This window comes from Microcaecilia unicolor, chromosome 4 (assembly GCF_901765095.1).
Source record: "Microcaecilia unicolor chromosome 4, aMicUni1.1, whole genome shotgun sequence".
NCBI lineage: Eukaryota > Metazoa > Chordata > Amphibia > Gymnophiona > Siphonopidae > Microcaecilia > Microcaecilia unicolor.
Window position 1 is genome coordinate 58,765,491 of NC_044034.1, and position 27,247 is coordinate 58,792,737.

At 44.8% G+C, this 27,247-nt stretch overlaps 2 protein-coding genes across 7 annotated transcripts in view; one reads left to right on the forward strand and one right to left on the reverse strand.

The window, feature by feature from the left end:
• Nucleotides 1-6,465, forward strand: part of ACAT1 (acetyl-CoA acetyltransferase 1) — an 82,607-nt gene extending 76,142 nt beyond the window's left edge. The window contains exon 12 of the mRNA XM_030200263.1: nt 6,099-6,465. Coding sequence (XP_030056123.1) covers nt 6,099-6,219 — 121 coding nt within the window. The 3' untranslated portion in view covers nt 6,220-6,465. The remainder of the gene's footprint in view (nt 1-6,098) is intronic.
• Nucleotides 6,466-17,922: 11,457 nt separating this feature from the next.
• The window catches only part of LOC115468503 (protein NPAT), a 111,229-nt gene continuing 101,904 nt past the window's right edge, over nt 17,923-27,247 (reverse strand). For all 6 annotated transcript variants that reach the window (XM_030200266.1, XM_030200265.1, XM_030200267.1 and 3 more), the window contains 2 exons: nt 21,562-22,693; nt 17,923-18,766 (listed from right to left, as the gene is read on the reverse strand). In XM_030200266.1, coding sequence (XP_030056126.1) covers nt 18,683-18,766; nt 21,562-22,693 — 1,216 coding nt within the window. In that variant the 3' untranslated portion in view covers nt 17,923-18,682. The remainder of the gene's footprint in view (nt 18,767-21,561; nt 22,694-27,247) is intronic.

Consider the following 27,247-nt stretch of genomic DNA (forward strand, 5'->3'; position numbering starts at 1 on the left):
TTGGGTCAGATGCTTAGTTTCGTGTCATCTTAGGCTGTTCATTTATTTTATTTTGATTTCTTCAAAGACAAACAGATATCACATTCTCACATGTGGGTGATGATGTCTGATGGAACCCTGTGCGGGACCTGCTCCCCATCTTTGTACAAGAGATTGACCACACATGTGCGCCTACCTTCCCACCTGCTGCAGTTACACACAACTTAGCTGGTTGACATTTTTTGCAGAGCTTAATGATCAACTCGTCTAATGCTTCCTCAGCTGGTGTCTCTTTTTGTGACTGAGGCATTTTTCAGCCAGATTTTGCATTTTACTTTGTGCTAAGTCCTGTTGCTATTGTAAGGGATCCCTCTTCCCTGATAGCTGCTAGGTTTTTCAGGTATTTTAAAGTTTCCTTTCTTTTTTTGTCAATCCCCTCTTGGCCTCAGAAAGGGAAAAGGAATGAGACTTGATATACTGCTTTTCTGTGGTTACATTCAAAGTGGTTTATATATTACTAATAAAAAAAAGGCCCGTTTCTGACACAAATGAAACGGGCGCTAGCAAGGTTTTCCTTGGAGTGTGTATGTTTGAGACAGTATGTGTGAGAGAGAGGGAATGTGTGAGTGTGTGTGACAGAGAGAGTGAGACTGGGTGCAAGTGTGTGTGTGAGAATGAGAGTGTGTGCTAGGCCCCCCTCCCTCACTCCCTCCCTCCCAGTTCCAGGGTCGTCCGTCTCCTCCCTCTCTTCGAGTGCCAGGGTTGTCCACTCCCTCCCTCCCTCCCTGTCTTTGAGTGCTAGGGTTGTCCACTCCCTCCCTCCCTGTCTTCGAGTGCCAGGGTTGTCCACTCCCTCTCTCCCTGTCTTCGAGTGCCAGGGTTGTCCCCTCCCTCCCTCTCTCTCGCTCTCTCTCTCTCTGTCTGTCTTCGAGTGCCAGGGTCGTTCCCTCCCTCCCTCCCTCCCTCTCTCTTCGAGTTCCAGGGTCGTTCCTTTCCTCCCTCCCTTCGAGTGCCAGGGTCGTTCCCTCCCTCCCTCCAAGTTCCAGGGTCGTCCCCTTCCTTCCTCCTTCCAGGGTTGTCCCCTCCCTCCCTCCCTCCCTCCGAGTTCCAGGGTCGTAACCTCCCTCCAAGTTCCAGAGTCGTCCCCTCCCTCCCTCCGAGTTCCAGGGTCGTCCCCTCCCGATTTATCCTTTATACGGAGATGGAAGCATTGTTGATTTAAACTCAGAATGAACTCTGTACTTATCTTATGGAGGGATTGTTGCGATCATGAGTGAAGTTCGTCTTGCTGGGGTCCCAGTCGATAAAGTGACATAAAAGTGGCTGTGGTGTACAGTCCAATCCCTGTTGGAGGTTTTTGATGTCCAGCCGTTAGTGTCTCATGCTCAGTTGACCCTCTGTGTTTCAGGGTCATCCCCTCCCTCCCTCTCTCCGTGTTTCAGGGTTGTCCCCTCCCTCCCTCTCTCCGTGTTTCAGGGTTGTCCCCTCCCTCCCTCTCTCCGTGTTTCAGGGTCGTCCCCTCCCTCCCTTCCTCCGTGATCGGGATATTGGGCAGTGCTGGGATAGCTCTGCAGGGAGTGGGGGCTTTGGTGATGCGCCGAGGGGGGGGGGGCTCCTGATCGCTGCGGCCTGGCTGCTGCCGGCCGCCCAGCTTTTTTCCATCGCCTTCCCTGGCGGTGCCGTGATCCACGTCACGTGCCCTGCCCCCTCCCAGGTCAGCCCCACCCCCAGGGATGTGGCCACAATGGCAACGGTGACATCAGCCAGGGCTTCGGAGCCTAGCAGGCCAACTGTGAAGAAAGTCACAGACAAAGGCAGCCAGACGCATAGAACATTGGAGGTGAGAATTATTATATAGGATATACAGGCACTTATTTTGTACTTGGGGCAATGGAGGGTTAAGTGACTTACTAAGAGTCACAAGGAGCTGCAGTGGGAATCAAACCCAGTTCACCAAGACCAAAGCCTGCTGCACTAACCAGTAGGCTACTCCTTGAAAATAATTGGGTCTGCCAGAACCGTTTGGGTATCGGATGCCATGGGTTTTCTACTATCCTGAAAAGGATTGCATGTCCCCTCTAAATACTTAATTACTCTCACCTTGTATCTGCTCATGACGGCTTTACACAGTCTGGGCAGTAGCAAGCTCCATAATTAGAAAGAAACCCAGTAGTCAGTAGATATAGTAATATAGTTTATTAGCATCAGTATCTTACCCAAAGGCAGTACAGGTAAATCAGGCATTCACATGGTGGAACAGCACTTCACGACATATCCTCTCTCTCTAGCTTTCTGGAGTCTTCTTCTCCTGATACCCTTCTGACTCTATTCATTCCAATGGACCCTCGCTTTCTCACCATAGCTCTTTGGCCCTTATCAGTTGATAAGAATGACTTCACATGTTCCCAAGCTCTAAGTATAAACAAAATGTGTTCAGGACAACATCTGTGAAGAAACGACTTCACAGGCCATTTTTGCCCTCTTCAGCTCCCCCCCCCCCCCCCCCACTCGCATCTGACCCACTACTGTCTTCCATTAGTCAAAACATCTTCGCTCATGACTTCTCGCAGGTGCCAGTCCCAGCATTGTTGACAAGCTCTCTGAGAACTCACTTCAGCATTTGCTGCAGTGAAATGTATTTTGTGTCAGAGCTGATTTTTGATTTTAAGAGGCCTAACTCTTAGCCTGAGCCATTGGCCTGTATTTCACTGAGAGCAAGTGACAGTATATTTCTAAATCCTCCAGGCCTAGGGCGCCTGGATGAGTATCTCTCATTATCAAGTAATTTAATTTTACTGTGCCTGTTTTTCTTGATATGGCCCAGTGGCTTTGAGAAATGTATATTTTTATGTATTTATTTATTTTTTTTATCATGCTTGATATACCACAAACTGGACAATGAGGGTAGCTATGTGGTTTATAACATAAAAATGCCCAAAGGCAGGCGGAAAGGGGGTAGAGCGAGGAAGAAAGAAGGGGATAGGGTAAAGAGGGACCAAACAAGGCGAGTTCAAGGTGCGACTATGCAAAATTCTTAGTAGACAAGTGAGTTTCAGTTTTTTAAAGTTGTGGAGAGATGCTTCAGAGCGGAGCCGTGAGAGAGTTCCAAAGAAAAGGTTCAAGTTAACTAAAGGCTGATTTGTGAGTGACAACATGATGAAGAACCTGTGGTGGCAGGAGCACAAGAAGATTGGATGGACAGGAATGGAGGGAGTTGGATGGGGCATAGGATATGAGAAGATTGTTCAGATAGGTGGGAGCGGATGGGAAGTGGCCTTTGAAGAAAAAAAGAAGAATCTTAAATTGGATACGTGGTGAGATAGGGAACCAGTGTTCAGAGCAAAGAAGAGGGGTGACATGATCAAAGCAGTGTGTAATTTTACAGTTGTAGATTAGATAAAACTGCAGGTGCTTAAGAGATGAGAGTGGGAGGCCAGCATAAAGAGAATTGCAGTAGTCTAGGTGGGTAATTACTAGGGCAAGAAGGAGAGTGCACAATGAGGAAGGAGAGAGGAAAGGACGAAGGGGAAGCAGTCAGAATGTGGAAGTGGGCCATCTCATAAGGGATAGTTCTCAGAGCCACATATCTGGCAGGGAAAAATAACTGTCTGGCAGACAGACTGAATCAGATTCTGCATCCTCATGAGTGGTCTCTGGATGAGAACGTAGCCCAGAAGACCTACTGTATCAGGACTGGGTCACCCTCGATAGATCTCTTTGCTGCTCACTACAATAAGAAAGACCCTCAGTTCTGACAGACTAGCCTTTGATGGCTTTCTCATTCATTGAGGGGAGGAACTTGTGTATTCATATCTTCCAATACCTCTCATATTGAAAACTCTTCTGAAGCTCACAGGATCAAGGAACTACAATTCTGATTGCTGCCCTGCTGGCTAAGGCAGCTATGGTTTCCTCTGTTAGAGCTTCAGGGATCCACAGGGACTCTACCAGAGGAGCTCTCATTCATTGATTTTTGTGAGGGGAAGTGCATAAAGCTATTCCATTTAAGTTGAAGAAAGAGGAACCCAGGATAGAAACATTGAGCATCTTCCAAATTCTAGACCTCCCCCACCTTCACCCCCTCCCCAGGAGGCTGTGACAGCGCCTATTCATAGAATCTCCTCCCCCTTGCTGTAGTTCTTATTAACAAGAAGGTTGACTCTGTAGAGTCCAGAATGCTCTTGATTAAAGAAACAGCTTCTTCACCATTCTGTGGTGGTTGAATCTGCTCTCAAGAGGACCAAAAACCCTAAGACTCATTCCTTGGTGCCCCAGGGTAGAGAAACTTGGGCATTGGACTCTTTTAGAGAAAATGTTTCTGGAATGCTATGCTCTCTTCCTGCATAGTTGCTTATTAACTACTCATGGGCTTGTACTTGTAAAACGTGTGGGGGAGTTTATAGACAGTAATATAAGCATAATCAATGGGCAAAGTGGAATAAAAGAACTTTAATGAACTCGCACTGTGGGCCTTCCCATGGGTAACAAAGGGGGGACACTCAAGAAAGTTACATTGGTGAATTCCTTTCCATACTAACAGTGGGGGATATGGGCAGACAAAAGGAAGAGATTGTTGGGGGGAATGAAGCTTTTGAAATCAATTCTGATTTTGATTTGGAAGATGGGTTGGGAAGGGATTCAACTTGATGGGTCAGTTGATTTGAAGAGCATCATATTCTAAAATTTGATTAACTGGTAGCTAAATCTAGTTTGGATGAGAGTTTGATTTCAGTACCTCCAACTTAGGCATTTCTTGAAGCAAAAAGCAATGGGGAATCTCACTCTGGAGGGGTCTGTGGAATGGTGTTAGTGTTGGGCATGGTTAAGCAGAATGTTCCATTTACATAAGTCTCTGTGCTTTCAGAGAAGGCATTTGCCTACATTTTTATATTTGATAAAGAGTTGAGTACAGTAGGTCACAGCCTCCGCTATGATAGAAAATGGATATACGATACTTTTACACTTGTATTAGACTCCAGAAAAATTAGCAATGATTTTTGGAGAATGCTGATGTAAGTGTGGTCAGAGGAGAGATTTCAAACAGGTGGTTGGTGTGCTCAAAGATTCAGCTATTTTGAGATGAGGTTTTGGGATTTGTGGGAAATATTTTAGGGGTGAAAAGGTGAGTAAAATCAAGGTACTGTTATAAAATTGGTCAGTACATGAGTTAAAGACAAGGCACAGTTCATGAAATATATGCCATGGCTTTATGAATCTCAATATCTTCAGCACCCAAATGTTTCAAACAGGAGGGGGTAAAACATGTATCAGTACCAAAACACCCAACTCCCTACCATATTACTTATATTCACAGTCAGTAGTAGAAGGTTGTTATTGGATCAGTCAGAGCCACATGGCATTTTACTTAAGCCAAACCATTGGTCTAGGTGGGCATGTAATCGTCATTGATCCAACTTTGCATATATATTTTTTGTGTGTATATATATATATATATATATATATATATATATATATACACTCAATTTCATAAATGGTGTAGTTCAGAATCAATAAGGAGACTTTTTTTTGCCTGTATGTCTGTATGAATGCCACAATATATGAGAACTTGAAAGCAAGTGGGGTATACCCCCTCACAGAGGGTGGTAAGCAGACTGCAACTTGTGTGTAAGATGGCCAAGCTGATGATGGTGTATGATAGGATGGAGCGTGTATGGCAGCCCTATGTAAATGGGAGTAGACAGGAATATTGACATATGGTAAATTGATGGGTCTGGTTGAACCATTTACACCTTCTGGTTTGTAACTGCAAGTTTCCTTGTTAGAAGAGGTGGGAAGGAACATAGTTAGTATGAATCAAAGCAAATGGTCTCTTATCAGGTGCTGACAATTGGAGCAACTTATAAAAAAAAATTTAATCGAAAAAAAATGCATTTGGAGGAAACAGATCAACATTGTCAGTTAAAGTGAATCCCTGTGCTTTCTTGTTGATGTAGGCTCTTTACCAGAGAGCATTCAGAAAGATATGCTCCGTAGAGTAAAAAGGGAGTGAAGGATTTTATAGTGTTCTGGCTTTTTATAGAGCACATGGAGCTTGGTTTATTTGTTTTTGCAGGAAATGTTTTTAAATATTAACTTATGCTTGCTAATATTTTTTCTAGAATGTCGGGAGCAAGACTCGTTGTTCACCTGGTTCATGCCCTAGAAAAGGGCCAATATGGGCTTGCAGCAATTTGCAATGGAGGAGGTGGTGCTTCTGCAGTACTGATTGAAAAGCTTTAAAGATCCTGCCAGAAAAACTCAAGCCTTGCAGCAACTAGCTGATGTCCGGTGTCTCTTCTGTGGAGCTCATTGCTACTGTCTGAAATGACATTTGTGTGGGAATGAGGTGGTAGTTGTAATAGAATTTATTAAAGTACTTAGTATATGTTCCTTTTTTTAAGGAATTCAAAGCTATAACATTTTATCAATCTATGTAATAATCATCATCACATCTTTCAGATAAAGACCTGAATTTTGACACCAGTAGCTCAGTGTATTGTTGAATTGATATAACTTGTACTCTCATCAAGAGAGTTAAAAGAAATTGCTCATGGATACTTCATTTACCACAATACTATATGAGGGCTGGAAAGTAATTCCTAATCCTGGAAAATTAGCAGTCAAAGGTGGTTAATAAATCCCAATAAATAAATCTAAATAGATTTAGTACAGATGAAGGAAGCCACTGGAGAATACTTCCTTCCATACTGTAAAAAAAAAAAAATGTAGAAATCCAGTCACTGATTTCAGTACAAAGGAAGAGGAGTTGGGTCAGGGCCAGTGGAAGGTTTTCCAGGGTCCTCAGATCATCATATAGAATGACACTGGGAAAAAGGTTGTCTACGTCAGCTCTGACCTCCATCTGCACAAGCCTCAAACAGTTAGGTAGTACAACACCAGAGATATAGAAAGAGATGTATTTATTTCTGTATTGTGAAGAATATGAAGATGGCACATGCCAGGGATGGTGTTAGGGGAGTGCGACTAGGGCAATTACCCTTGGCCCCTGACCAGGGAAAGCCCCAAGCCTGCTGGAAGCTGAAGAAAGTACAGCCTGGTAGTGGGCTTTGGGTTCCACGCTTACCGGGTTGAGCTGGCCCTGAGTTTGGTCATGACAGGAGGTTCATTTGAAACAATTCTTAAAAAAAAATCAGTAGATCCTGAATTTTTCCACTAAATGAATTACACCATCTAAAATATGATTTACCGCATTAAGGGACGCTTTTACTAAGCCGTGTAGGCGCCTAAGTGTAACCAATGTGTGCCAAATTGGAGTTGCTGCCCGGTTACCACATGGCCCTTTTTTATTTTCTGGCGTGCGGCAGCTACGCGCATAGACCATTACTGCCTGGTTACCGCGTTTGACCTTACTGTTAGGTCAATGGCTTGCGGTAAGGTCTCAGACCCAAAATGGATGCGCAGCAATTTTTATTTTGCAGCATGTCTGTTTTCAGCAAAAAAAAAAAAAAAGGGGGCATTTTTTTGTAGGTGCGCTAAAAATAATTTTGCATGCGCCCAAAACACAAGTCTACACTACCGCAGGCCATTTTCCAGCACTCCTTAGTAAAAGGACCTTTAAAATCTGGATTGTTTTTGTAATTGATCTTAACTGTTGTCGTACCATTCTACATTCAAACATGCGTGGGATAAACATAAAGGAATCCTGTTCAGAAGAAATGGATCCTCAGGAGCTTAGCCAAGATTGGATAACAGAGCCGCGGAGCTGGTGGTTGGGAGGCGGGGATAGTGCCAGGCAGACTTATACGGTCTGTGCCAGAGCCAATGGTGGGAGGCGGAGATAGTGCTGGGCAGACTTGTATGGTCTGTGCCCTGAAAAAGACAAGTACAAATCAAGGTAAGGTATACACAAAAAAGTGGCACATTTCTTGGGCAGACTGGATGGACCGTGCAGGTCTTTTTCTGCCGTCATCTACTATGTTACATTGTACTTTATATTTGGTCTATACTAAGGCCTCCACCACTCATGGGCTTCATCATGTGATGCATCTGCAAGACTGGAAATATAATTCTTACAAACTCTTACTTTTAACCCTGACTGGGTGCTATGTAAATTCCTCTTCCTTCCTATGAAAAAGAAAAAGGTCAAGGGATAGTAATAGCAAGCTTTTGAAACTGTCTGGAACACTAGTTCAAGCATGTCATATCATTCATCCTTAGTATGTAAGTAGTCCTTTGTAACGGGAGAGGAATGGATATTGTCTCTTCATAAGAATTGTAACAAGCTTGCAGGTTTGAAATGACAGGGCAATTTCATCTGACCTTAGTGATGGGAAAGCTAATGGAAACATTGCTGAAAGACGCAATAAACCAGCAGGATGCAGAATCCAAGGGAGCATGGTTTTACCATAGTAAGACAAAGAGAGGGAACCAAGTACAAAAAGACCAAACAAAAAAGAAGAGCACAAAGGGCCTTTAAAAACGGGAACACAGTTTTTTCATTTAAAAAAAGCCTTTAATGGTGAACTTTGATTGAAGAGAGACCCGACACGGGCCGTGTTTCGGTGCTGCCGCACCTGCGTCAGGGGTCACACCAATGACAAAGGAGGCTTCAATAGACAGATTCTTTCCGAAATTTTGTATAATATATTCCTCAGATTTAAAAAAACATTAAGTGTGGGAACGTAGAGTGCACGTGCAAGTTTCATGCATAAACTTGGGGCACCTGCTGGAGTCGGGATGGACATCAACGTCTCTACATACGGCGAAAAGCAAACTGGAGAAAACAGACACTCAAGAGCCCTCCATCCAGTATCCCTCACTGTCACCGATCCTACCTTGGCAGGACGGAGGGCTCTATGGAAGTACCCCTATGGAAGAGTGGGCTAATTCAAATAGTTCTACAAAACTGAAATAGGACCAACTACTCAAACTGGTTTATTCATGGATCTACACCATAGTAACAGTTCACCTTTATTTGATATCCTGCCCATCACACTGATACCTAGTAAATGCAGTCTGCTCAGTATTCATCCTCCTAGAAATCGAATGCTTATACAATTTCTAGTGAAGGACAGGATTGGTTTGCAAAGAAAAATTAAATATTTTAAATATCCTTTGTGGTTATCAGTTTTCCAGTTACCAGTTGTCTCTTTCTTTCATAATAAAATTCCGCATGAGGGAAACTGGCCAAACTGTTGGAATATAGTCGCTTCTCAACTATGATCTCTTCAGATTCCTTTCAAAGTTTGCATAACTCTCAGCATGGCTTTAGACCCATGCATAGTACCAAGTTTTTAATCCTTATTTTGGTTTCTAAGGTTAAATCTTTATTAAGCCAAAGGATTCCTTCTGCAGTTTGATGTCTCCAGGGCACGTGATTTGGTAGACAGTGTATTACTTATAGAAATATTAATTGAGCTTGGCATCTCTTTTATTGAGAAATCTACATTGGTTGCCTGTGGAAGCTCGGATAGAATTCAAGGTAGCCTGTTGACTATATAAAATTATTTCTGGCTGCTGTCCATTATCCCTTGTTGAGTTTCCCTTTCTTAAGACTGTCTTATCATTCTAGTACTACATTCAAGCTGGGTTTTCCTTTGGTTAAGAATATCCATCTAATACATTTTCATGATAGCTCCTTCTAGTCTTTGGCTAGTAAGATCTGGAACATGTTGTCTTTACAAATTTGGCTTTTATCTAATTACCTTTAATTTTGAAAAGTTTTGTTTTTAGTAAATTTTATAAATTGTTAGTTTGTTAATCTTTGCATTCTGGCTATTGTCTAAATGTTAATTGCCTTTAGTTTTTATGTTACCTGCTTTGATTCCAAAGTTGATACAAGTGCCAGAATAGTATAGTACAGTATATAGATATTAGATATTTTTGCCCTCTGATTTCTAAGGTTTTGTTATGTGCTTCTATTCATAAACAAAAACACAGAGCAGGCTCTTGCCATGGAGTTTGTGATTAATCCAGTGGCCAAGGAAATCTGTAAAAAAAGGATAAAGTTGAAATAGCATCATCAGCTATGTCAGTTGTTAATACTGTATCGAAACCAGACAGGACTGATTATTTTTTTTGGGCTGTGTGGTTTGGGCTTTTCCCGATAATCTGTTCCTTTTTTATGCTGGGTGGAAAGGGGATAGAGAAAGAGGGCAGATGCTGGATGGCAATGCAAGGGGGATAGAGCACGTGAAAGACTAGGGCATAAGACTAGAAGAGCTGAATTAAGGAAAACGAAAGCTGTAGGTAGGCACAGTAAAGAGGGAAATTGAAGACTGGATAGGAAGAATGAATTAAATTTGTACAGAGACAGAAAAATGAATTGAAGAAAGCTAAATGAAAAAGGAGGGAGAGAAAAATGACAAATGGACAGGAAATCCTGGCAAGACAGTTAAGAGAAGATGGAGGAAATCAGAAACTAGAACAGCCATGCTAATAACATTTAATAAATAGAAAATGGAAAAGATGACATTTATTGGACTAATTTTTAATACATTCTTCACTAACTGTTGGAGACCAAACATCCTCCTTTAGGTCAGGGCAAGTTACTATAACAATAGCTTAATGTCCTGACCCGAGGAAAGAAGTTTTGGCCTCTGAAAGGTAATTGAAAAAAATATTAGGTTAGTACAATATATTTCAAGTTTATTTAATTGCTTGATATACTGCCCAGGGAACAGACCATCAGAGCAGTTTGCAGCTTAAATCTATAATAAACCATCAAAGTGGAAAAACCTCCATTCAATCTAGGAAAGAAATAGGGATACAGTGATAAATAAATAAGGAAAGCCAACAGACGCTAATGAGAGAAAGTAAACAACTACCACTAAAATGGTATCATCTTATTTTCTACTTTTTGTTTTATTTGTTAATTTATAATGTAGTGATTGAAATGTCAGTTTTTGAAACGTATGGTCTTGTCTGTATGTTGCACAATACAGGGGGACATGGATCACTGTTTCTCTTTAGGCAGAATCTGGCTTCTTGGTGGATCAGTTTAGTTTTTGTCTACATATTTCTGTTTTTCATTTGTGGTTACTTTATTCTATATTTTTTAGGTGTGTCCAGTACACGCTCTGGAAAATATATTTTATTTTCTGGCACGTGGCGCTAACCAGGGGGTAATCGGTATTGTACGCATTCTGATTACCGCCTGATTAATGTGTGAGACCTTACCACCACCCATTCACTTAGCGGCTACCATAATCATAGCTTTATTTATTTTTTTCATGTGAATGCTAGCATCATTTCCCTTGCTTTGTAAAACTGATCGCTGGTCATTATTATTGAAACTGTACCCTCACATAGCATATACAACCTATTGGAGTAGTAATGTTTACAGCCAGAACAATGGGCAAATATGAAGGCACATGTTACAAGCAGCACCTAATAGCTCCGCTCCTGCAAAATAGTAGGCTACAAAAGTTGCACTACCAGGACAATAAGTGTAGGGGGGGGAACCCATAACAGGTTTAGTGAGTTATCTATGCCAGCTCTGGGAATACAATTGTACATCAACTCTACCATCTTTGCATTTTGTACATTAAAGAAGCCTTGTCACTTCTATCTCCACTGTTTTAGTGAAAGCAACACACTTTTGTTTTTAATAAGGAGGAGGGGGGGGGGGGGAGGCTTCTTCTCAATTCCTATTTGATAAGGCTCTATCCATATTTTGCCCATGTGACGTAAGGTGACATATGTTTGTAAGTGTGCATTTTCAGTGTAGGGATTTGAAGCAGTCATACGATCATGAGGAGTGGCCTAGTGGTTAGGGTGGTGGACTTTGGTCCTGGGGAACTGAGTTCAATTCCCACTTCAGGCACAGGCAGCTCCTTGTGACTCTGGGCAAGTCACTTAACCCTCCATTGCCCCGTGTAAGCTGCATTGAGCCTGCCATGAGTGGGAAAGCACGGGGTAAAAATAAAATTGTGATAGAGTGAGACAACAGTGTAATGCTGCCTTTTCATATGATTTATAGTCCACACTAATCTCCATCAATAGAATTTTAGGCAGATAAAAATATAGACATCTTATCAATCATTAATTACAGTTTACACAACACTTTTTTTCTTTTTTGAAAGGTTTTTATAGGATGAAATTTCTTAAATTCACCAAAAGATTATACTACTTCTTAAGGTTCCCGATATCCAAAAGAATTAACAATTTTAAACACAGATTTTACTGAAAGTCCAACTTTCAACAAAGATTGGTACCAGGAATGTGGATGGTTAATTGGAAATGATGTACTAATGTTACCAATTTAAAATAAACTCTCTCCTCACTAAGGAGCCAATGAAATCATTACCAAAGTGGAATAACCCAATCTTATTTTTTAGGTCCAAAAAAAATCAGATGAACTACTGTATTTTAGAGCAGCTGCAGTTGAGCCTGTAGTTTTGCTGTAATCCCAACATACAACAAAATGTAATAATTTAATTGAGGTAAAATGATTGCCTGAACTACTACCCCAAGACATTTGGAAGTTAAATATGAATGTATTACATGCAACTGACACAATCAAAAAAATGTTTTACTAGTTCATTTATCTGGCTGGTTTCAGGGGACAGATCCCTGTGTGGTCAGCCTACCCCCCCCCCCCCCCCCCCCCCCCCCCTTAATGATAGTCCTGCGTATGAGTACCAGTATTTGCTAAGGAAAAAAAAAAAGCACTGTTGACAATGTCAAGGCAGGCAATTAATATGCATGCATTGGAGACATGTTATTTCATGCATACTAATTGACAATACTCTGAAATCTGACTAGCTATGCAGGGACCCAAGGCACAGCTAGGAAGCACCACTTTACTTAGGTGCTGGCTGGATGGCATATAGCCTTCACCCTGACTGCATAAAGAGAGGGGAGGCACAAAGCTTGAGGAAGAGGAGGATAAGGTTACCATATGTCCCCCAATGCCTCTGGGCCATGCCAGGCAGCAGTCAATGGTGAACAAGGAGAGAATTGTATCCAGGCAGGTTGACTCACCCAGTGAAGTCCCAACCAGGTAGACCAGACAAACTCATTTAATTGGAAACAGCTGCTGCTAGATCATGATCCCAGTCATCGCAGTATGGCCCAGGCAGGACTGACATCGTTTAACCAGCAACACAAAGCCACCTGCACTGTAGGCCCTCATTCAAAGCCGCTCCCAGTGGGCACCAAAAGTGACAAAACACTGGCAGAACCATAGGTCTTGGGGTCACCCACCAGGCTCTCCTCACAGCCATCTCCTGCTCAGTGTTTCTAGCCAGCCAAAAAGCAGCGCCCGACCAAGGAATTCTCTAGTAAAGTGGATGGGGTCTCACGCCATAGCTCAAGCCAAACAAGAGCTTCCTCCTCCATGCAAAAACCAAGTCAGTCAGCAGAACAACAAATAAAATGGCAAATGCAAACACAATCCAGTCAGTCAAGACACTGCCACAGTCAATGCTCAGTCTCCTGTCCTCACTAGGCGCTCACTGTGGAGATGGCAATGCAAAAAAGAAATGCTCTAAGCTCCTCCACCTTGGTCAATACCAGGGTGCAATTGTTGTGAGAGATCTGCACCTGAGCTAGGTATTGAAAAGCAAATGTGCCCCGTGCAAATAGCTGGGCACAGTAAGGGGCCAAAGTGTTATGCTGCTCAGATACTTTTGCGGAGAAGTCCTGGAATAAGAACAGCTTAGCTGTCTTGCACTGCAGCGAATGGCACTTCCTACATAGCTCCATTATTCGAGCCTTAAGGGCATAGTTGAGGAAGCACACAATCACAGGTCGCAGTCACTCTCTATCCATCGCAATGCTCACAGATGATGCATCTGTTCCATGTGCAGGTGGCCCATGCTCTGAGGAAGGCCCGAGGTCTGAGGCAGCTACTGGTCAAGGAGTTCCACCAGCTCTTTGTCTTTTACACTCGCTGGGACGCCAAATCACACAAATATTCTTCCTTCTCCCATGGTTTTCTTGGTTGTCCACCCTCTCCACCAAGCTTCTGACCAGCGCCTCAAGTGACCAAAGCCAACCTTCCACAGCTGCATACACAGCCATACCATCCTTGATTTCTTCCATGGCTGAGTGAAGCATGGCTAACTTGTCTAAAAGTTGGGAGATGTGGAGCATGGAGATGTGCAGTGTCATCCTGCAGTACTGTGAAAGCTGCATCAGCCGGCTGCATTGCCATTTTTCTTGGGAGTAGGTGTGGCCTTCTCTATGTTGGACCGAGCCAACTTTACCAGCATTACTAGGCCACATCGCAGATCCTTCATCAACACAGGTATGCACTAGAAAGATCACTCCATTAGTGAATTAAACCAGTAACAGGGATGCTAGGGCTTAAGGGGAGTGGAGCTGAGCCACAAGGTGTCGGATTAGGAGCCTGCCATCACGCGACGCACCCTAGATTAATTTTTTTTACCATCATACATTTTGAAGCAGAATGGGAGTGGAACTGAGCCACGAGGCATCTGATTAGGATCCTGCCATCAAGTGACTCCCCCTAGATTCTTTATTTTTTTACCATCATACATTTTGAAGCAGAATGGGGGCAAGTCCATAACTTGGTGCCTCAATACCACACACTGAACAGAAATTCTAATACATCTGTGCAGCAAGAAGCTGTTACTAGCATAAACCTGACTTGGTGTGTCTACATTTACGTGCAACCATTTATATCAGGTCAATGGGCAATGCACCTAATTTATAGTATTCTGTAATTTACATGCATCCATTGGAGACACACCCATGACCCTCTCCTGCTCATGCCCTCTTTGCAGTTACACACTAAGGCACTTACATGCTATTCTATAAGGCTGTGTGTAAATGCTAATTGTCTAGGCCAGTGGTTTTCAAACCTGGTCCTGGAGTCACCCCAGCCAGTCAGGTTTTCAGGATATCCACAATAAATATTCATGAGAGAGATTTGCATGCAGTGAAGGCAGTGCATACAAATATGTCTCATGAATACTCATTTGTGGAACCACTGGTCTAGGCAGTTAACACACACAAAGCATGCACATATAACTGCTGGCACTCAGTTATAGAATTGTCCTGCCAATACCAACCTCAGCCTTCATTACATACATACCCGTAAACCACTTTGGATATCCTAAAGAAAAGCAATTTATCAAATCCATTTTATTTATTATTTATTTACCACCTTTTTGAAGGAATTCACTCAAGGCGGTGCACAGTAAGAATAGATCAAACATGAGCAGGAGGCAATTAGAGCAGTAAAAATATTTGAACAATACAAAGTATGGCATGGTATATTACTTGCAATGACAACACAATATGTACTAGAACATTATAATTGGTAGTGAAGGGTAAGGCAAAGTTGTAACATATAGATGAGTAAGAAAGTAGTAAGAATTAGAAAGTAAGGTGATTGATTTGAGGACAGTTACACGTGAGCTCAGAGAGATTGTTAAATATTATCTCAGCTAGGGTAGGAGTGGATAAACATGTCCCACTGCAGTATGTGCAGCGTGCGTGTGTGTGACTAACAAGTTAGTTACTTCTTCCGTTAAAGGCTTGGTTGAAGAGCCAAGCTTTCACCTGCTTCCTGAAGTGCAGGTAGTCTTGTGTTAAGCGGAGCCTTTCAGGCAATGCATTCCAGAGTGTGGGGGCTACTCTGGAGAAGGCTCACTTGCGGGTATCACATCATGTAATGTCTTTTGGAGAGGGTGTAGTTAGTGAAAGTCCTTGGGAGGACCTTAGTGTCCCTGGCGGTGTGTGGCAGATCATCCTATTCTTCAGATACTCGGGGCCATTTCATTGCAGGGCCTTGAAGATCAGACAGCGATCCTTTAGCCTTTTTGAAACAGCTCCTTAGGAATCAATATAGATACGTTCTCTGTTGCTACAGCACAGGTGACATCTGATGGCTCCTACCCTACACTACTGCTCTTCCTAAGCACAGAATCATCCTTGCTGATTTACTGCGCATGTGTAGCCTCTCTCACATCATTATACTGTTCCTCATCCCCTCTACCGATCAGATACACACTGTGCTCTCTAAAGAGTTAAGGACTCTGAATGCAAGGCAAGAGGCAGCACAATCGCATAAGAGTATCTGGATCCAAAAGCCCCACAGTGATACCTGAGGAGAATGGGCGTGCAAGTGGCAGATGAAGTTCAATGTTGACAAGTGCAAAGTGATGCATGTGGGTAAGAGGAACCCGAATTATAGCTACGTCTTGCAAGGTTCCGCGTTAGGAGTTACGGATCAAGAAAGGGATCTGGGTGTCGTCGTCGATGATACGCTGAAACCTTCTGCTCAGTGTGCTGCTGCGGCTAGGAAAGCGAATAGAATGTTGGGTGTTATTATGAAGGGTATGGAGTCCAGGTGTGCGGATGTTATAATGCCGTTGTATCGCTCCATGGTGCGACCGCACCTGGAGTATTGTGTTCAGTACTGGTCTCCGTATCTCAAAAAAGATATAGTAGAATTGGAAAAGGTACAGCGAAGGGCGACGAAAATGATAGTGGGGATGGGACGACTTTCCTATGAAGAGAGGCTGAGAAGGCTAGGGCTTTTCAGCTTGGAGAAGAGACGGCTGAGGGGAGATATGATAGAAGTGTATAAAATAATGAGTGGAATGGATCGGGTGGATGTGAAGCGACTGTTCACGCTATCCAAAAATACTAGGACTAGAGGGCATGAGTTGAAGCTACAGTGTGGTAAATTTAAAACGAATCGGAGAAAATTTTTCTTCACCCAACGTGTAATTAGACTCTGGAATTCATTGCCGGAGAACGTGGTACGGGCGGTTAGCTTGACGGAGTTTAAAAAGGGGTTAGATAGATTCCTAAAGGACAAGTCCATAGACCGCTATTAAATGGACTGGAAAAATTCCTCATTTTAGGTATAACTTGTCTGGAATGTTTTTACGTTTGGGGAGCGTGCCAGGTGCCCTTGACCTGGATTGGCCACTGTCGGTGACAGGATGCTGGGCTAGATGGACCTTTGGTCTTTCCCAGTATGGCACTACTTATGTACTTAACAGACTCAGCACAAATCATAGTAAGATCCTAAAGGGCTCCAAAAAAAGTAGCTGGGGGTCCCTGATAAAAAAAAAAAGATGGCTATTTACTGCAGAATGCACTAAGTTACCCAGGGCTTCTGGCACCATGCTCCTCAACCAGGAACATACCAGCTACTGCTGAGGAACATAGCAAAGCATCAAAACAAAGGCAACATGCCCTCACTTACCTAGATGACTACCTCTCCCCCTGCTTCTCTCAGCTTGCCAAGGCACTGGCACCTGGCTGTATACCACTGATATCCTGACTGCTGCTGACAGTCAGACCCTAAGGAAGCAGGCAGTTGCTACATCTTCCGCTCGGCATTGAAAAGCAGACCACCCTTTCCCTCTGAGGACTGCAGACAAGTTAGGTCTTAAAAGGGAACTGCACAAAGCATAAGCAAATGTTTACAATTTTTAAAAAAGGGAGTGGGGGAGGGCAGCAAGAGACATCATCAACTACAAAACTGAGAATCCTGCACTTTAAGGGAGATATGAACTGGGTAGTCAGCTCTGCAGTATACAAGCTTACTTGATTATAATTTGCTCATTGTAGCAAGTGTCAGAATTACAAGCCTTATCCTGTCAGGAATCCTTTCTGTGCGTTACTGAGAGAGTTTTCATTAGGACCATTCCTTCCTTTCTGTCAAATGTTAGTATCTGCTTTCTATGTGAATCAAGTAGAGATATCACTTTTCTTCAATCAAGAAGACCGGGGTGATGAGTGTCAGCTTCTGTGGTTCTTGGGCAGCTGTAGAGTGTTGCTTCTATATTTAGAGGTGACCAATTCATTTCATAGGTTGTCTTGCTTGTTTTCTTGACTAAAATCTTAACTAGGTAGATGAATAAGCCTTTGGGGGCTGGAATAAAGGATATCAACTTCCCCACTCAACTATATTTTGCTAGGCCCTTCACTATATGTTTGGAAGATCCTCACACTATATCACCATCAGCCAAATATCCCCCCCCCTTTTTTTTTTTAAACAGTAAAATGGAAAAACCTAAAATCTGCCCCTGATAAATGCAGATACCAAAACATACCGTCACATCCAAATCATACAGGGATATTAACTTCTTTAAAACAAAACATTTTACAGAAAGCAGCATCCTAATCCAGAAAATGAACCTTATACTGTACCTTCAAAGCCAGTGTTTCTGACAAAGGCCAAAGAGAAAAATGAACACTAGCAGAGAAAGCATTGTGCAGATCAAATATCCAAAGGGTGAGATCTGAGCAGGCTTAGTTACAGGACACATTGTTAACTGAAAATTTCATCCATCACTAGTTTCAGGGTTCCAGTTTAATGTTTAGAAATGACCACTGAGAAAAGAGCAGGTCACAAAGGAGGGAACAGAATGTTTCTAGCCAACATACATCAGAAATAGAATTAGTTTTGTAAGAAAGGTTTACAAAATAAGCAAACCTATTCCCATGGAACAGAAAATGAAAAATAAATTTACCAACTGTAAATTGATAAGCTCTTCAGTATACTTAATTCTGTATTATACAGTATTTACAGTATAAACATGACAAAGTTTGCAAACATGGATTACATTGTATATAAGTGCTTTAAAAACCATATACACAACAGAATATATACAATTTACAGACAAAATTCTATAAACTTTTTCCAGAATGTTAAAATGTTAGTGCATGTAGAGTGTATGTACTTTTTTACTTTCCATTCTAATGATGACATCAAAGTAAAGCTCATAGTCTAGTCCAGTTAAGGCTAATCTGGTTATTCATCATAATGCAAAGACAGCAAAAACTTGTCCACATCCATTTCAGCGGGAAACGAATCTAGCTTTCTCTTCTTTTGTTTCTAAGTTTGGGAGGGGGCAGGGGTTGGGGGAGGAAAAAAAAAAAAGAGAGGCACATTAAGTGGTGTATGAGCAATAGTGAGAAATGCAACAAAAAGACTGCACAGATTCATTACATGCAAGGAATATAAAATCTTGGTTTTTAGTTCTAATTTATGCCAGCAGTGACTTGTTTTGGGATCTGTACATGAATGCTAAAGTATCCACTCACATCCTCTGGGGTTTTATGCTCTTACTGAGATTTAGTTAGCTAATACATTTCCCAAATTAAACAAATACTGTGGTTGGGGACAGAGGGGGGAAGATGCTTCTTAGACTTCTTAATGTGAAACATACCTTAAAAAAATGTATTTCAGGTACATAACTAACTCAGATCTAGGGACCAAGAAATGTCAGACAAGGAAGGTTCTACTTATCACATTTTGCAATTTTGTATCTATGAGGTTTGGCTTTGATGTTTAGAAGAAATTACAAAGTCCTTGGATATTTGAGATTTGATAATAACGTTCTTCCAGAAACTACAACAAAACTTTTTCTGTTTCTAGCTCTTAACTAGCCTTTGGTTGTGTATGTTCACTGTGCTTGTTCATCCTTCTTCTACCTTGCTCTCTACCCCTATGATACCCCTTTTCTACTCTCTCATTGCACTGCCTCCCCATCCTCAAGTGTTACTTTACGTACCCAGTCTCTTCAAGTTTAGTCTTAACCTAACAACCACTGCCCTTGCTTTCCCTAACATATAGTCCCATCACTTTAGTTTCTTCCCTTTTCAAGGAAGTACTAAAAGATGAGGTAGGAGAGTGCCATTTCTTCCTGCATGGTATTATTTATTGGTAGCAGTCTCTGTCTTATATATGCAGAGTTCACAGCACCTGGTGGAGGAACATCTGTCACACCATGCCACACCACAGTGGCAGTCAGACTGCTCAGCTCCCTTTCAATGTGTTCTACAGGGAAACACCACATAGCAACAGTGCCACAACAGTTATCTTGAGGCTGCAGGGCTCCTTCCTGATCCTTTTTGACAAAGGTGCCTGATTTTATTCAACTTCCCCCCCCAGGTGAGAAAAAGGAAGCCCGTACTATACCAGGCAATGAGAAAAATACTTGCATTTTCCACAGAAAGCTTTAGTAAGCTGCAGACAGCATAAAGTCAAACTTCATAAATCCTCATCTCCCTACTGTTAAAGAAGCTTGTTCAATACTATCTCCACACGAGTAGGCAGCAGTTCATTCTTAACACATTTTCCTATGGCATTTCTTTGCATTCAGCTTCATTTGGAAATATTTAACTCTCCCAATTTCTTTATACAGAGTTTTCATTCTTCAACCTGTGATGAGCTACTGTCATGTTGAAACATTAAAATATACAAAACAAATTTACAAATTACATCCACAAGCAGAAGTTTACCAAAGCAACCTGTTTGAAACTGAGCACACTTGTGCATAGGGTTAGTAAGAAATGAAACTAGTACATAAGTGTAGATGTGATGTGTTTTACAATAGTGTTTCTCAGCTTTTAGTCAAGTAACACTCCTAGGTCGAACAAATTTCACCCGAGTACCTTCAAGCTCCGATCAGCAGAGATTTTAAAATGGACAAACCAAAAACTGACAATTAAGGTTCAACTTTATTTAATATACCACAAATCAGTGAAAATCTAAGCTGTTTACAAACCAAAAACAGACCCCAAGGGAATAAAACAAAATACTCCAATTCAGGGACAACTTAAAAATGAAAAGTTAACTTTTTTCATATTTTAATTATGTCAGTGTGCCTAAAGCAACTAATATGTGGGCATTCCTAGGGGAAAGGAATTCAACATTATTTCTGCATTTACTGTTCCTCTATAATCAATTTCTTTCCAGTGGAAATTGGGTTAATGCCAGAAAAATGGGCCTAGTGCTATAAGCTCCCAGGGGTTGTCTAGGGAAAGGATAATTTGGCTTAGGCCACGATCAAAAATTCTGATCATAAATCTTTATAGAACACAGGATTACTTTTATCTCTTAAGCTAGGCTCCAAAATGATATACAACGTAAGCCTAACATTAAGAGAACAAATTAGCCAAATCAAACATTTTCCCCATCTAGAAATATTGTCCTGCCATAGCAGACTGTGCCACTGATGCCCTTTCATTGTCTGTGACAGAACAGAAATTATTGTATGAGGCAATAACTGTCAAGATCTCTCTCAGTGGAAAAGAAATCCTGACTGTCAGAAAGTTTTCATTATGAAGTCTTACTAAAATTACAAGATTCCACGGCTTTTGTTCAGAAATATGTAATGCTAATGATTAGTAGAGCACTATCAAACAGCAATATTTTACTATTTGGCCAAACAGTGAATATGACTAATGGGCACTGAGCTTTATCATAACAAATAATAAAAGAAGTAACATGAAATCAGAGATCAAGTGTTTATTTCAGAAGGATTTAGCACAGTAAAACCAGGGGTTATTTGTATTCAAATTTAAATCGCTATTCGGCCGAATACAAATAATGTATTCAGGGCACTATTTGGGGCCGAATCGAATATGAATATTTGGTACAGCCCTAATGATTAGTATGTGGGATCCAGCAGAGTTACCAAAAGACCTTTGGTTCCATTTTAGTTTAATCTATCCTGTTTAAACGCATTTGAGCCAGAATGCTTATTAGGGTCAGGCTCAGTTTAAATGGATTGTTGCTGTATCAATGAATAGGTTACTGGCATGAATGACTACAGAGCTACTTCACAAAGAGAAAGGCAATTCAAAGACTACTTTAAACATGCAAGCTTTCACGTCTGTACTCACTTTCGTTTTCTTCTTTTTCAGTGGTGTTGTGGAGCTCTGTGCTTCTTTCTTGCTGGAGGAGCACTCATCTTTCTCATGCTCATCCAGTTCTTCCAGCTTTCTCTTCTTTGTGCTGCTTCTTGAAGACCTTGGCTGCTGAGTATTGTCCTTCAGAGGCGTAGTGCCACTGGTCTTTGCAATGGCCGCTCGCGAGAGGATCATCAGTGTGTGTGCAGCCATGCTAACACTATTTTCACTGCCTGCTTCACTGGCAGGACTGCAGGCAGGCATTTCTGGGGTGGCTGGAGGGAGCAGGACTCGTGGTGTACCACCTTCTTCCACAGTGCGCCTACAGGTAGGAGTCCGTGCACTGTCCATGGCATCATCAGGATGCCTATCGCCTGTCCCTGAACCTGGTGTTCGGGGAATGGGAAGATTCTCATCTGCCTGTTTAGCAGCAGGACTATGCCACTGCAGTTTCTGTAACATGTCTCCAGCCTGCTTAGCCAATGGACTTGCTAAAGAGAGACTAGCGTTTGAAAACTTACTCAGCCCTCTTTTTGGTTCATGGTAACTTCTTCTAAGAATGTTTGGAAAACAAGTTTGACGTCTGACTTCTGGCATAGAGGGGACAATTTTTTCAGCGTAAGTTGACAAATTGGTAGCTTCTTGGCTCTTCTGCTTTTCATCACCTCTCAGTTCGTTTTCTTTGTTGGCGGTGGTTTTGTAAATGCCATCCGTTAAAAGACTTGTAGGCGCGCTTCTCTTCTCCGGCATCTCTCTCACAGTCACAGAGGTTGAAATTCTACTGAAAACAGTTTCTGAATTGGATGAACTTTTTACAACAGGAATTTTCTCTAGCTCTGGTTTGCTGATGGCTGTGGCCTGTGAATTTTTACCACTTAGCGATGCAGAGATAGAGGTCTTTACAATATAATCTGGAATCTCTTTGCTTTGTGAAGGAGTCTGAATATTAGGTGCTAAACTACTCCCTCCCCCAGGCAAAGAAGAACAATTATCAAAACAAAGTACTCTTCTGTGGCTTCCACTCAGTTTAGAGTTGGATTTGGTGGTATCAGATGCTACCAGACCACAGTTTTCTTCTGGCTTCTGCTCTACGTCTGCAGTGACACTCTCCTCCGATTTTCCTGACCTTCAGAACAGGATTAAAGAACAGGATAAAAGTATGAATGGTCAAAGAATAGTGAACTATGCCATAACAGACTTAGACATCAGATTAGTGCCCTAACTGTAAGACTTCAATCTTATCTATTGGATCATAGCCAAATGGTCCTGCATATCAACAGATCAAAGAAAATACCATGTAGTAACCCACCCCAAAACCTCCAAATGCTTCCTTCAAAATGAACACAGGATAAAGTAAGGAACTGTATAAAACATTCCTAGAAAAGATTAAAAAAAAAAAGGCAACGTTACCTGTAGCAGGTGTTCTCCGAGGACAAGCAGGCTGCTTGTTCTCACGATCTGGGTGACGTCCGCGGCAGCCCCCACCAACCGGAAAAAAGCTTCGCGGGACGGTCGGCACGCAGGGCACGCCCACCGCGCATGCGCTGGCCGTCTTCCCGCCCGTGCGCGACCGCTCCCGCCAGTTCCTTTTTTTCCGCGACTGGAGAGAGTTGTGCTTTTGCCACTCTCTCTGTTTTCAGCCGCCGGATTTTCTCGATCGCGTTTACGCGGATCGTCGCTTTGCTTCTGGTTACCGTACGGTTCCCTTTTTGTTCCAAAAAAAAAAAAAAAAAACCTGCGCGTGTGGAGCACGCGCTCCCCTTTTTCCCTCGCTTCTAGCGGGGACGCCACGTTGCGGCCTAGTGGTCGCTCGGTCGTTTCTTTTTCCGTGGTGTGATTCCAGCCACCATTGACGACTTTGACTTCGCCGACGCGATTTTTCCGTCGATGTCCGCGAAGGTCCCGAGTGGATTTAAGAAGTGTGGTCGCTGCGGCCGGCCGATCTCGCAGACCAACACCCACGCTTGTGCCTCCAGTGCCTCGGGCCGGAGCACAATCTCAAGTCGTGTTCTTTGTGTCTAGGTCTCCGGAAACGGACTCAGGTTGCGAGGCAAGTTCTGCGGGACCGTCTTTTTGGAACTTGCGCCGGCCCCTCGACGTCGACCTCGACGGCATCGGTATCGACGGCCGGTCCTTCGGGTACCGGTATCGATGCCCGAGACATCGGCACACGATGGCAGCGACCCCAGGAGAACAGGTCCCGTCGGGCCCGACGGTGAGAGTGGGGGTGAGAGGCCGCGTGGGCAATCGGCCCCGGTCACTCCCTCAGCTCGTGGGCCACGGGACCGAACCCTGTCTGACCCGGTACCTCGAGACCGAGGGGGATTGACCTTCTCCTCCTCCATGCCTTCCGGCACGGTGACGGGCATCGGAAGAAAGATAAGAAGCGCCATCACCGGTCGCCCTCGGTGCATCGGATGTCGGAGAGGGGGCGACGCCGAAGCGTCATCGTCGAGAGGAGAGGTCTCCGTCGGTTGTGGAGGTACCGACGCGTCGGGGTTCCGGCACCTCGGTGCCGTCTCCTGGCCCCCAGCAGCTTCCGGCCACCGACCACCCTTACCGGCCCCACCGCCTTTCCCGGCAGCGGGCCTAGACGAGTGCCTCAGAGCCATCCTTCCGGGGATCCTGGAAGGACTGATGCGCCAGGCTGTGCCGGCGCCGGGGGTGCTTGCGCCCTCGGCGCCGATTGACTGTGGCGCCGGTGAGCTCTAGCCCGGCGCCGGGGCCGTCGACACCCGCCGCGTCTCGACCGCCACGCAGGTGGAGTCCCCGTCGACGTCGATGGAGGGAGCTCCGTCCCCGCCAGCGCGGGAGTCCACCGCTCGACGACACCGAGACCTCGGTGCCTCGACGTCGAGCCAAGCCCGGTTCAGGACTCAGCTACATGAGCTAATGTCCGATACCGAGGATGAGGACTCGTGGGGGAAGAGGAGGACCCTAGATATTTCTCCTCAGAGGAGTCTACGGGCCTTCCCTCGGACCCCACGCCTTCACCGGAGAGGAAGCTCTCACCTCCTGAGAGTCTCTCTTTTGCCTCCTTTGTGCGGGATATGTCTATCAGCATTTCCTTCCCCGTGGTCTCTGTGGAAGAGCCGAGGGCCGAGATGCTCGAGGTCCTCGACTATCCATCACCACCTAGAGAGTCCTCCACGGTGCCGCTGCACAATGTCCTAAAGGAGACGCTGCTTCGGAACTGGGTGCGACCATTAACTAACCCCACCATTCCCAAGAAAGCAGTAGTCCCAGTACAGGATCCACTCTGACCCAGAGCTCATGCGGCCCCAATTGCCCCATGACTCAGCGGTCGTGGATTCTGCTCTCAAGAGGGCACGGAGTTCGAGGGATACCGCCTCGGCGCCCCCGGGGCGGGAGTCTCGCACTCTGGACTCGTTTGGGAGGAAGGCCTACCAATCCTCCATGCTCGTGACCCGCATCCAATCATACCTGCTCTATATGAGCATTCACATGCGGACCTATGTGCAACAACTGGCGGACCTGGTCGAGAAGCTCCCGCCGGAGCAGTCCAGGCCTTATCAGGAGGTGGTCAGGCAGCTGAAGGCGTGCAGAAAGTTCCTGTCCAGGGGTATTTATGACACCTGTGACGTGGCATCTCGTGCTGCGGCCCAAGGTATAGTGATGCGCAGGCTCTCATGGCTGCGCGCATCTGACCTGGACAACCGCACCCAGCAGAGACTGGCCGACGTCCCTTGCCGGGGGGATAACATTTTTGGTGAGAAGGTCGAGCAGATGGTGGACCAACTGCATCAGCGGGAAACCGCTCTCGACAAGCTCTCCCACCGGGCGCCTTCAGCATCCACCTCCACAGGTGGACGTTTTTCCCGGGCCCGGCAGGCTGCACCCTATTCTTTTGCGAAGCGTAGGTACAACCAGCTGGCCCGAAGGCCTCGTCAGGCACAGGGACAGCCCCAGCGCGCTCGTTCTCGTCAACAGCGTGCGCCTAAGCAGCCCCCTGCGCCTCCACAGCAAAAGCCGGGGACGGGCTTTTGACTGGATCCATGGGAACATAGCCGCCCTACAAGTGTCCGTACCGGACGATCTGCCGGTCGGAGGGAGGTTAAAAGTTTTTCACCAAAGGTGGCCTCTCATAACCTCCGACCAGTGGGTTCTCCAAATAGTGCGGTGCGGATACGCCCTGAATTTGACCTCCCTGCCTCCAAATTGTCCTCCGGGAGCTCAATCCTTCAGCTCCCATCACAAGCAGGTACTTGCAGAGGAACTCTCCGCCCTTCTCAGCGCCAATGCGGTCGAGCCCGTACCACCCGGGCAGGAAGGGCAGGGATTCTATTCCAGGTACTTCCTTGTGGAAAAGAAAACAGGGGGGATGCGTCCCATCCTAGACCTGAGAGGCCTGAACAAATTCCTGGTCAAAGAAAAGTTCAGGATGCTTTCCTTGGGCACCCTTCTGCCAATGATTCAGAAAACGATGGCTATGTTCCCTGGATTTAAAGGACGCATACACTCACATCCCGATACTGCCAGCTCACAGACAGTATCTCAGATTCCGCCTGGGCGCACGGCACTTTCAGTATTGTGTGCTGCCCTTTGGGCTCGCCTCTGCCCCACGAGTGTTTACAAAGTGCCTCGTGGTGGTGGCGGCGTATCTACGCAAGCTGGGAGTGCACAGTGTTCCCATATCTCGACGATTGGCTGGTCAAGAGCACCTCGGAGGCAGGAGCCCTCCGGTCCATGCAGTGCACTATTCAACTTCTGGAGCTGCTGGGGGTTTGTGATCAATTACCCAAAGGTCCCATCTCCAGCCTACTCAGTCTCTGGAATTCATAGGAGCGCTGCTGAATACCAGACGCTCAGGCCTACCTTCCCGAAGCGAGGGCTACCAATCTCTTGGCCCTGGCTTCGCTGACCAGAGCGTCTCAGCAGATCACAGCTCGGCAGATGTTGAGACTTCTGGGTCATATGGCCTCCACAGTTCATGTGACTCCCATGGCTCGTCTTCACATGAGATCTGCTCAATGGACCCTAGCTTCCCAGTGGTTTCAAGCCACCGGGAATCTAGAAGATGTCATCCGCCTCTCCACCAGTTGCCGCACTTCACTGCTCTGGTGGACCATCCGGACCATTTGACCCCTGGGACGTCCATTCCAAATTCCGCAGCCCACGAAAGTGCTGACGACGGATGCATCTCGCCTGGGGTGGGGAGCCCATGTCGATGGGCTTCACACCCAGGGTCTGTGGTCCCTCCAGGAAAAGGATCTGCAGTATCAACCTCCTGGAGCTCCGAGCGATCTGGAACGCACTGAAGGCTTTCAGAGATCGGCTGTCCTGCCAAATTATCCAAATTCGGACAGACAATCAGGTTGCAATGTATTACGTCAAACAAGCAGGGGGGCACCGGATCTCGCCCCCTGTGTCAGGAGGGCCGTTGGGATGTGGCGTTGGGCGGTCAGTTCGGCATGCTCCTCCAAGCCACGTACCTGGCAGGCGTAAACAACAGTCTGGCCGACAGACTGAGCAGAGTCTTGCAACCGCACGAGTGGTCTCTCCTGCCAGAGTGGTACGCAAGATCTTCAGAGCGTGGGGCACCCCCCTCGGTGGGACCTTTTCGCCTCTCAGACCAACCACAAGCTGCCTCTGTTCTGTTCCAGACTTCAGGCACACGGCAGGCTAGCGTCGGACGCCTTTCTCCTTCATTGGGGGACCG